Source organism: Etheostoma spectabile, chromosome 13, assembly GCF_008692095.1.
Source record: "Etheostoma spectabile isolate EspeVRDwgs_2016 chromosome 13, UIUC_Espe_1.0, whole genome shotgun sequence".
In the NCBI taxonomy this organism is placed as follows: domain Eukaryota; kingdom Metazoa; phylum Chordata; class Actinopteri; order Perciformes; family Percidae; genus Etheostoma; species Etheostoma spectabile.
In genome coordinates this window covers 1,094,981-1,106,393 of record NC_045745.1, presented here as the reverse complement: position 1 = coordinate 1,106,393, position 11,413 = coordinate 1,094,981, and the positions used below count along the sequence as shown (strand labels likewise).

General features: G+C 41.3%; 1 protein-coding gene across 1 annotated transcript in view; it reads right to left on the bottom strand.

Moving 5' to 3' along the window:
* The window catches only part of ntm (neurotrimin), a 537,242-nt gene extending 533,164 nt beyond the window's left edge, over window positions 1-4,078 (bottom strand). The window contains exon 1 of the mRNA XM_032534315.1: window positions 3,841-4,078. Coding sequence (XP_032390206.1) covers window positions 3,841-3,901 — 61 coding nt within the window. The 5' untranslated portion in view covers window positions 3,902-4,078. The remainder of the gene's footprint in view (window positions 1-3,840) is intronic.
* Between the last annotated feature and the right edge of the window lie 7,335 nt (window positions 4,079-11,413).

The following is an 11,413-nucleotide window of genomic DNA, read 5'->3' as shown; positions in this document are numbered from 1 at the left end:
CTTTGCTGCATGTCATTCCCCCCTCTCTCTCTCCCCTCTTTCAAGTCTAAGCTGTCCTATACAATAAAATAGAATATCCCGCACCCCCGCCCCCCAGCGGTTGTAGCCTGCGGCTCATCCCCTCCAGGTGCAGAGAGATCACTTCCAGCTCTTACTGCTGTCGACTGCCATCCACATGTACAGGGCCCGCTGCCACAGCCAGACAACTAGAGCGCTGCAGCCCAGTCGACCGCTCCTATCAATGGCTCCGGTTGTTTTCATCTGCTCCTGTGATCTGACCCCCCCCCCCCGCCCCCGGTTAGCTCTGACCTGCAGACTCCTCTGCATATTTCTCTACATATCTGTCAGTATATGAGCCAAAAAGTCTATATTTATCCCAGGAACATGATGCGCACAATCTTGTTCCATTTGAGGTTATGATCAGATCCGACCCTAAGAGGAAGCTCTTATAACAAAACAAAAAAAATAGACCCCCAGTCCTGCCTGCTAAAAAAAAAAAAGAGCTGGATAGAGGAAAATTTGTATTAATAATGAGTTACAGTATAGGAAATGGTAACTTTCTAACAAGACTAATGTTTGGTTTTGATAGTCAGTTCTCTTAGCACACATTTTGTCTGTCCTCGCCTTTTTCTTAGCGAAGATGCTCTTTGCTTAGACACACAGATAACGTTTGCAAGCATTGTATTTGTTACCACCGCTGACCGTCGCTCTCACCGGACAAACAACATGCCTAAAGGCTAACATAGCAAGTGTTGTTGTTGTCTGGGTGTCTGGTTCTCTACCCGGCCAAAGATTGTTTGCAAAAGAAACCTTAGTTCAGTCGAATCGTCTCGACTGAATCAGGCCCCCGCTAAAGAGTAAAGTAATATGTAAAATGTAATAGTGGGGGGGGGGGTCCTGGGTGTCCTCCCCCAGGAACATTTTGAGCATCAAAGACTTTATTTCCTGCATTCTGACACACTTTCATGCACCAGTTTACAGTGGAAATACCTTTATTTAGCCTATGCAAAAAAAAAAAAAAACACAGATGAGATTTCAAAACATAAAATTATAATGGAAAGTCATTGGGCATTTTGAATTAGGTATATGGAAATCCTGGAGCTTTCTTTGTGGGTATACTGCATAACAATACACACACAGACACACACAGACAGACAGACACACACACACACCTGTATTCATTCATTCATTCATTCATTCATTCATTATCCACCATAATTTCTTCCGCTTTGTTTATTTGTTATCTTATCAAAAATGCTCTATATTTTCCTCCTTATCTGTGCCATATTATGTTGCTGCAATGACCCGATTAGCCCATGGGAAGCATTTAAATTCCATCTACACTGTAAAAAAGGGCCTTTCATTTTTTTTGTCAACAATTCATGTTGTTTCATGTTGTGTCCACAAAAAAAAAAATCTTTGTGTAAAATAAGAAAAGATGGAAGTTGGTTGTAAAGACACAGCATCGTTGTTAGTAAAACTTGGTATTAGTTTTTCTTTTTGATCCCTCAACTATTATCGTCACATTGGCAGCACGATCCAGAAAAAGTTACGTGCAACTAGTTCACTTTTTACAGTGTAATCTAATCTGAGACGTCTCTGATTCTGAAAGAGATCTGCTAATATGCAAGTGACTTCAGCAGAACGTTGGTGCTGTCTGAAGAAGGGTTTGGACTTGACATGGGCGGGGAAAAGGGATTTCATTTCCAGACATTTTTAATAGTGTGGCTGCACAAAACAAACCGCTATATCTCCCTGGCTGCCTGTTTCAGCGGGGATTTGTATATTTCCCAGAGTGTTGTCTGCAATGGGGTTCTTTCATTTGACACCACGTCTTGCCTTCAAAATAATGACTATACTACTTCTCAACATAAGTAATGATATATGGTATTAAGTAGGGGTTTAAACAAGCTCTCTCTGGTCTACTAAACCACCCAGAGGGAGTCACTTGATTAATTCCTTCTCTTTCTTACTACTGACACATCTCAAATACATAATTAGGTTGAAAAGTGCAACGAGTCTGCGCCCCAGTTTTTTCAGAGCTTGGTATGCCGAAGCTGTGTGCCACATAACATCAGAGCATCATAGCAGTGTCACTCATGGGTTCACCCTCATTCAGCACAGCTGCAGATGGTATTTCACCAGAGGAATCAAACACTTTAAAATCGCTTAATAAAGTCAGCATGCTTAAACTCGGAAACATAAACTATTGTCATGGATGGAAACATGTGACCTCACCTCTACTAAGGACTAACCATGTAATCCATCCGGACCCATGTATGGATTCAATGATCCACGCTCCAATATTATCTGTACATATCGTCTGTAAGATGCCCCTTCATTTTCAGATTCCAACTTTATACATATTCTTTTTATTAAAGAGAAGAGTTTGTTTTTAATGTAAATGCCTGAGAGAGCTCAATAATACAACTGTCAGATCCATTTTTAGTGTCTTTTTCTGAGTTGACAAATGGAACTGTGTCTTGTATCCATTGCATGCCGCTGAATTGAATCAAATCATAAATTGTATAGTGACAGATTTTAAGATATCAGCAGATCTCGTATTTTTGTCCAAAGAATCTACATATTGTATCATATTACACTTGTAATCTACACCCCTAGTGCCTACTTACATAGAATTTTAAATATGCGTCAATTATTTCAGCTCTTTATGCAAGAATCTTCAGCTGCTTGATCCTTCTGCACAAGAGTTTGAACTGTGGCATATAATCAGAAGTGAAAGCAAAAGGGGCTGCTGCTTTAAAAAAGTGAGGTTTGGAGAGCTAATGAGGAGCCCTCATTCATTCATTCATTCATTATCTTCATTCCTTTGTCTATCCACGCAATTGATTATTATGTAACTTCAAGGGTCATTATCAATGGACATGGAGGAGGATTTAACAGCATGTATCTTTCCTTGAGTCTCAATCATATGTGGTGCTGGAGCCTGAAGAACAATACAGGTAAATACACACTATAGGGTTTATAAAAAGGTTCAGATTTAATTTAAGTACATGATTGATTTTAAGTACATGATTGATTTGATTCAAGTACATGATTGATTTGATTTTATTGGATTTCTTTAAGCGCACCTCTATCTACCCCCCATGTAGCCCACTTATTCGATTGCATTTCTAATGTCAGGTGGAAACCAGGCCAGACCGGGCTGCTTCACTGCTCTCCCTTCCAGCAGCAAAGCCCTCGTGCCAGGCGGGAGAATCCATGGCTTAACTTGGATGACCTGAGCACGCAGTCAACGCGGATTAACAACTAATAGGCTACTGAATCAACTTTGCAGCAAAGACCTCCCGTCCGCGAGACGCACCGTGCACGCGTCCGGGAAAATCAGGAGCCACAGGCGCCTAAAGGAGACACCTGCTCCATGTTAATGGCAGGTGAATTCATTCAATAAAGCCGTGTGTGGCAGAATGCTGTACAGCAGCATAGGATTCTATGTGTGTCGTCAGTTGCAAAAACGCACAACCAATGCACAACTACCCTAATAGGACTGCTGACAATGATCCTCGCAGGATACAAACTTTCAGAGTAAATGCTGCAGCCTCATATAGCCGAACTGGTGTAAAAATATATCTTCAAAACTACTATTTGGATACTTAGAGAGTCAAGCCACGGGCACCAAGACAGCTGAACTGCACTTCACTAATCGCTTAATTTAAACTGCGGCTTAGATGACAAGCATCCTAATGCCAAAGGCGCAAAGACTGTCCCCGAGACGCACACACGCACACACCCAAGGGACACATTGACAACCATGCCTTCCACACAGAGTAGGAGACAGCGATAACAAGTGCTCCAAGCATGACATAAGCCATCACTTACCTTGCTCCATCAGCAGGACGGTCATCCCGACCAGCATAGCCCAGTACAGAGGATTATTCATGTCTATCGATCTGTTGTTTGTCTGCTGTGTGAATGATGCAGTCTGGCGGGGGGGGGGGTGAAAATAGCCTGTGAGTCTGTGAAAATCCCGAAAAGTGCTTTTCCTCAGGTCCCCGGTCCTCCTGTGTGACTGGAGAGCATCCACCAACGCAGCGCTCAACAAAGTCCCTCCTTCAGCTGAGAGGTTATTGGCAGCCGTGCTGGGGGGGGGGGGGGGGGGGGGGGGGGTTGGAGCTAGCGCCGATAAAAAACAACCACATCCGGTTTAGTTTAATCCAAGTAAAAGGAATTTACTGGTTCAAATGTTCCCTCAATACACGAGTAGCGATCGGACTTTTATTTTGTAGAGAAAATAGACTTACTTCCGGTCGTGAGCAGGTTGTATATAGCGGGCTTGAAGGGGCTTTTAGTGGCGACTTCGCAGGGATTTTACTAATGAAAATCAGCTTGTGTACTTATTACCGTGTAGTATTTATCTTTACAGCACAAGCAAAACAGAGGAATTACTGTGGATTGGTTATAGTTTAGTTTCCAACTGTAAAAGGTAACCTACTGTTACTTAGCTGGTCTAATTTTAACTGCAACAATGGGGTGAAAAAGAGTTTAGGCTACAGTACTAAAACAAGTTACATTTAATTTAGGGTCACAAGTTACATTCATCAGTTCACATGATGAATAACAGGATCGGGACACACATTTCTTCTGACATTTCTCTCATTTAAAAAATTTTTTTTATTGTGAAATGGGCTCCTGGATAGTTTTCCCTGCTAACAATTTTTGGTTCCCAGAACGTTCTGGGAACATTTGTTTTTGGTTGCGGTAACACTCCCTGAAGGTTAGGTTTGGTTGTGTTTTGGTTGTGTGTTGGTTAATCGGAAGGTTTTCTAAACGTTCTGGAAACGTTAGTTTTTGGTTACATCAAACGTTCTCAGAACGTTCCCCAAACGTCCTAACCATTGCAACCTTTAGAGAACGTTCCCCTAACGTTATCCTAACGTTGCAACCTTTAGCGAACGTTCCCCTAACGTTATCTTAACGTTGCAACCGTTAGAGAATGTTTCCCTAACGTTATCTTAACGTTGCAACCTTTAACAAACGTTCCCCTAAAGTTATCTTAACGTTGCAACCTTTAACGAACATTCCTCTAATGTTATCTTAACGTTGCAACCTTTAACGAACGTTCCCCTAAAGTTATCTTAACGTTGCAACCTTTAGAACATTCCTCTAACGTTATCTTAACGTTGCAACCTTTAGAGAACGTTCCCCTAACGTTATCCTAACGTTGCAACCTTTAGCGAACGTTACCTGAACGTTCTTTTTTACATTCATCGAACCTTTAAAAAACTTTAACCATGATACTAATTGTACTATTACTTTAAACTTAGTAGGAATTAATGAAGAGGCAAACTTGATGGGATTTAAAACTCTAATATACAATTTAAAAAATTACAAAACATATATGTTCAATAATTAGAATCAGTTTTATTGGCAATCTAGACACAATACTGCAAATGTAGTGTGCAAGATGCATATTGGAATAATAAAGTACCGTATTTTAACACATATGTAACACTGGACTATACCCGCATTTATACAGTAGGTGTCTGTAGTGTTATCGTAACACATTAGCAGTTATTCAACTACGCAGTAGCACACAGAACTACCACCAGGGCGTGGATTATAAATACCATTGAAAAGCCTCTAAATCTTGGCAGCATGTTGTTTAAGCACCCATGTGGACCCATGCGGACCCATGTGGACCCATGTGGACCCGTACCCCGGCTCTGGCCTTGCCTTCAGCCCGCGATTAGCTTCCATTGTTTTCTTTATTTCAGTAAAAGAACCCTTTTCGCCAGTCCCTCACAAGTTGCTGACTCCCTCTAAACTTTCTTTCTGCTGCTCGATTACCGTTTTTGGCTGCATATTTTACTACCTGCAGTTTTTAATCTGCGGACAAGGATTTTCTTCAAACTTCTAACACTATCTAATGGAGCTCAGCATAAATTCTTTCAGGAAGACTTCAAATAACTTCAATCACCGCTCTCTCTTCCTAAAACAAATCAGCTAAACCAATCAATCAATCAATCAATCAATCAATTAATCAATCAATCAAAACGTATTTACATAGCACTCCAAAGTGCTTTAAGTACAGTAAAATCAGAAAAGGTTACAAAGAAACAAGAGAGTGAACTTGTTACACCACTAGGTATTAAAAGCCACCGTAAACAACCTCTATATATAAAAGAGCCACATCTTTTATTGTCCGTATATCAGGGGGTAACTTGTTCCAGAGTCTCGGGGCAGCAACTGCAAAAGCCTGATCATATACCTGGACCTTGGCACTTCTAAAACCAACTGATTTGAAGACCCCAATGACCGGTTGTGCTCATGCAAAGTTACCATTTCGGACAAATACTCCGGCTCCAGGCCATTTAAGGCCTTGAAAACCAACGATAAGATTTTAAAATCTACTCTAAAACGCACAGGGAGCCAATGTAGGGTGTAAAGAACGCAATGTGTGCATGTCTTGATGTTTTTGTAAAAAAGGGACACATTGACAACACATTCGACCGAGCCTTTTGAATAATTTGAAAGCGTGAGATGGAGGTCTGATTCAGACCACCATAGAGAGCATTACAGTAGTCCAACCTTGAACCAATAAAAGCATGAATAGCCTTTTCTAGGTCGTTCCTGCTCAGGAAAGGATTAACTTCAGCCAGGAGACGAAGCTGGAAAAAGCTCTTTCTAACAACATTGCTGATCTGTTTGTCAAATTTCATGCTGCAATCAAAAGTAACCCCCAGATTTTTGACAGCTGACCTGTATGATGCCAGAGCTCCCCGACTCAAAGCTGGAGCGTTTTGTGTGCCTGAGGAACTGAAAATAATACACTCAGTTTTACCAATCAGAATTGGCCATGAATCAGAATGGGCTATGAATTTTTCAAGCCAATCACAGCTCTCCCTGCTGCTATCATTTCATGGTATGTCCTGTCTCTCTACCCTACAAGGGAGTCTAATCTCCAAAGACTCTGTATATTTCATATCATACATATGTACAATAAACCTTTACATATCTGCAACAAAGTCTCTCCTGATTGAAATGAACAGACTGAGAAGGGAACATCTCATTTGATGGTTGTGTTACGTTTCAGTAAGACAGAACCACAGAGATAACAAATGCACGAAGACGCGTAAGTTCATGTGTTTAATGAGAGAACTGACAAACACAGACGCGGACTGGGGTGGGTGGTTGAGAGGATGGTAGGCAGCACTGACGGACAACGGACGTCTGCGAGGGAACACCAGGTAAGTAAGAGAACACTGGTAGAAGAACCACGAGTGAATTCGACTGGGGGCCTAGTTACCACAGTAATGCATTTAACGATCTGGCGCTGAGGAGACGTCAGCCCGGTTTTGAATGATGGGCAGTGGGATGAGTGATGGGAAACAGCTGATGGAAGACGAGTGCTGATGGAACCCCGCCTCTGAATCCCCCGGAAACGCCCTCACGGCAAACAGACACCATATGGAAGAAAAGGGGAGACACACAACAGGTTGGGGAAGGCAGCAGACCACAACAGGTTGAGCCGCTCGCCATTCCTATGGCGGTGATATGATAAGGGTCGTCACAAGCCAAAACAGATTGGGCCCCAGTGAAGACTTTAAAAACCCCAACTCAAACTCAAAATATGCAATCAAAAGTCAAGAGCATGTTATTAGGCTACCAATAGCAGCAGAGCATACAGGACTGGACATGTGAGAAAAGCAAACCAAATAGAAAGTAATAAAATGCTGTGTGTGCCTCCTGCACTTTTAAATCTAACTCGGGCCTACTGATCAAATGCCCCAGTTTCACAATGATTTTAAAAGCAAGTAGCAGAGCAATAGCACTGTTGTGATGATCCCTCCCACAGGCTGGGTGGCTCCTGGGTATATTCCTTGTTTAGGATGCAGTCCGAGTGGCAGGGTTGGGGGCAGCTTTATGAGTCACACCTGGGGCACGTTCAGTCTCAATACGCTGTTCTGTGTTTCCTCGGAAGGGAGTGAAACGGTGTCCAGCGGCGTTGAGATGTGTCTTCTCTCGTATGGTGGAGGTGTCTGTTGTTTATTCTCTGTCTATTCTTAATATCTGTTTATTCTAGCGTCTGTCGATACCCAATCAGCAGAGATTTGTCCGTGAACTCGGGGTAATAAAAAGGCAGAACGTTTGCACACAGAGCAGGGTATTCAACGCACCCCTGTTTGGGTTTAAATAAACTTGTTGCTGTTTTGTCCGGGCTGAACGGGGTCCTAATCCAGTCTTCCTAATTGGTCCTCCTGATTAGTCCTCCTGATTGATCCTTCTGATTGGTCCTCCTGATTGATTACATCAGAGAGCTAGAGACCCAATTCCTTGTCCTTCTGTGTCCTTTCAGCCACCAAGGTTTTTTTTAAGTTTGGTTGTCTTTTGGGTTCTCTTTTGCTTTCCACACACTCACCTACACTCATGTACTCACTACACCACTGATACTGTACATGTTTCATCATATTTAAAGATAAATAAATAAATAAATGAATCTTCCAGATATGTATTGATATCACAGACATATAAGTAAAACCTAAGCCCTTTTCCATTCTAAAACACTTGTCATATGTCTTGGAAGTCACACTGTGAAGAAATAATCATTATAACTTATACAGTTGACAAAATACATGCATTTTTTCCAAAAAAGTCAAGACGTTTTGCTCTCATGACATTTACTTATGCCAATAAACATAATAATGTCATATTTATTGATATTACACCCACAGCAATGTTATACAAGCAAATATGTGTCTAAGTAGTGCTTTATTTGGCCTTCCATAGAGTATATAGGCAATTTTGTCCCCTCCGGCCTTCCATACAAGAGGGGTGCCTTTATCTCCCATATATGGGCATGTACTTCTTGAAAAATAGACAGGACAGACACAGAGCAGGAGATGAGAGAGTAGACGAATGATTCAGCGGCAGAAATGAGCCAAAACGCGATGAATTATGGACATAAAGTGGACCAATCTTGGATATAACAGTATGGATTTAAAGCCCAAAGAGGCTGAAGTTCCAGGCTGGATAGAAAATCCCCTGTAGAGGCTAGAAAGACCCGGAAAAGATCGCCGTAAAGCCGGAAACGTCAGGATTTAAACGAAACCAAAAGTGAGTAATGCTTCATCGCTTGTATGGTTCAAAAGTTATTAAACTATGAATCAGAGGTACTTTTTTACTCGTGGGCGAGTGTCTCGGGCTCAGAGGGTTAATTGTTTATTATGGGTTACATAACTTGATTTTACTGTAATATTTGTCTCCCTAATTTTGTCAGAACTTTGAGCTGGTTCATAACACTAAACATTACATGAGAAATTCTGATATATTCTTAATTTAAGTCCAATTTAACTGAATTCCAATAACAAAGTAAAACATACTTGTGACAGCTTTAAAGGATAGCAGAGAAGAAAAGGATAACCAATTTAACTGGATAATGTTAGAATAACAGCAGATTATTTCTCTGTTGCCTACTGCTCATAAAAAAACATCCATGATTTTACCTTTCAGAAGGTATTTCTGTCTGTAATACAGTAGAGTTCACAGAGACACTGTTTGCCAAATGCAATCCATCAAACACTACTAACTATTTCACAGTACTGGTTACACTTCAGTCTCCTGGTTGCATGTTAGGGCATCTTCACATTGTGTCCATCCAATTGATGTTGTCCAACAGGACACCCGATCATGCCATGATGACAGCTCCCTGCGTTTCCCAGCAGCGTGGAACTGGTTTCTAGCTGTTCTGTTGATTCCTTTGCAAGTGCATTGAGACTAACAAATCAAATTCCTTGTTTTTGTACACATGTACTTGGCCAATGAAGCGCGGTTCTGATTCTGTCGCTGAGTGTCACTGCATATCAGTCCCCGGAACTGACCCGTCACCTGCAGTGATCACCAAGTCAGATCCGGACCTGACCCGTCACCCATGACACAAAGATAACTAATTTTGCAGTAGGCCACTGTCCATTTGTATTCAGTTCATTCATACGTGCCTGTACCCCTGAATTCATATAAATATATTTTTTACACTAAGACTTTTTTTGCGGGTACCCGACACGGTGCAGGACTCTGCTGCATGTCATGTCCCCGCATGTCACTGCGTGTCACCACATGTCACTGCACGTCCCTGCACGTGTCCCTGTAGTGGTGGTCCATGAGCGCAAGCGTACAGTGTCTCTGTTTCTGTTGCTATCTGTAAAAGCTTTGATTCTGCTCTGTGAGCCTGCACCCTGGATGCTCTTTATTTCTGACTTCATTCTCATATGGGAGATTATTTGCAATGCTTCCTGCATGTTACTTATCTTGCTTAGTATGGCGTCCTGCCTGTATTTCCACAGGGGTGAGCATCTGAAGAAAGAGTAGAACCATAGCAACAAGTTTTTCCTTTCAATTCAATTTGCAATAAACATATACTTGAGTGCCTACTATGCAACATATACATTTCTGAGCTGAAAGCACTTATGAACGCTATTTATTTGTTTATCTACTAATTTATGTTGCATTTTGAGAGAGTGCTGAAAAGCAATGCTGCATGAAACTACTTTGATAAAAAAAAGAAATATCATTTGAGCTCCAAACTAATGCATGACACATTGCCTCATGGGATATGCAGTTTTCAATTATATGTACACTCAGCTGTGGCAAAAGTGCTCTGAATGTTTATAGTTGAAAGCAAACGGCAAATGTAGTTTGCTTGACAATTCTGTTTCACCATGCCAATGATCAAGACAGATAGGGGTTAAAATAAATCTGATCAACTGTGATTTTCTCTTCAGTGAGAGCACACGCAGAGTTCAGCCGGACCAAATAAGTGACTGGACTTGTCTCACACTAAAATGTGGTGGAGCGGTTGAGGGATTTGTAAGAATTTCATACAAATCAAAGCAAAACACAAACAAACTTCAAACTAACTTTACATTGGTACATGTCATAGCACTGTTTTCACATCCTGGTATTGTAGTTTTTAAATTATACTTCATGTTTATGCCCGAATAAATTAACTGCTCTTGAATCTGATTGAAAATGGAGTAAATGAATGACAGAATATCTGGGTCTAGGCGGTACCAACTGCAGCACCACAGGGATGGAGTACCTGCATCAGCTCTCATCGTGTCTGGGATCATTGATCTGCACAGGTATATGCCTCCCACAGTTTTGCTTTCCTTTTGGATTCATCTTTGAAAGAAAGTTATTTAGGATGAAAGATGCCATCGGATTCTAAAAATGCACATCTTGCAACCTCTGTGAGACAGCACGGTTATGTTGATCTTTCTGTGACATTTCCAAATTTCTCCCTGTATGACTGCTATATTATTATAAGTAATTGCCCATGTTATTGCTCATTCAATAGTTGCACATGTAGCTGTAAAGGGAACATTTTCATGAATTTGGACACCAACGATTCCTTCCATGGTTTTTCTGAGAAGAATTTCTTGATATGCTTTTTCAT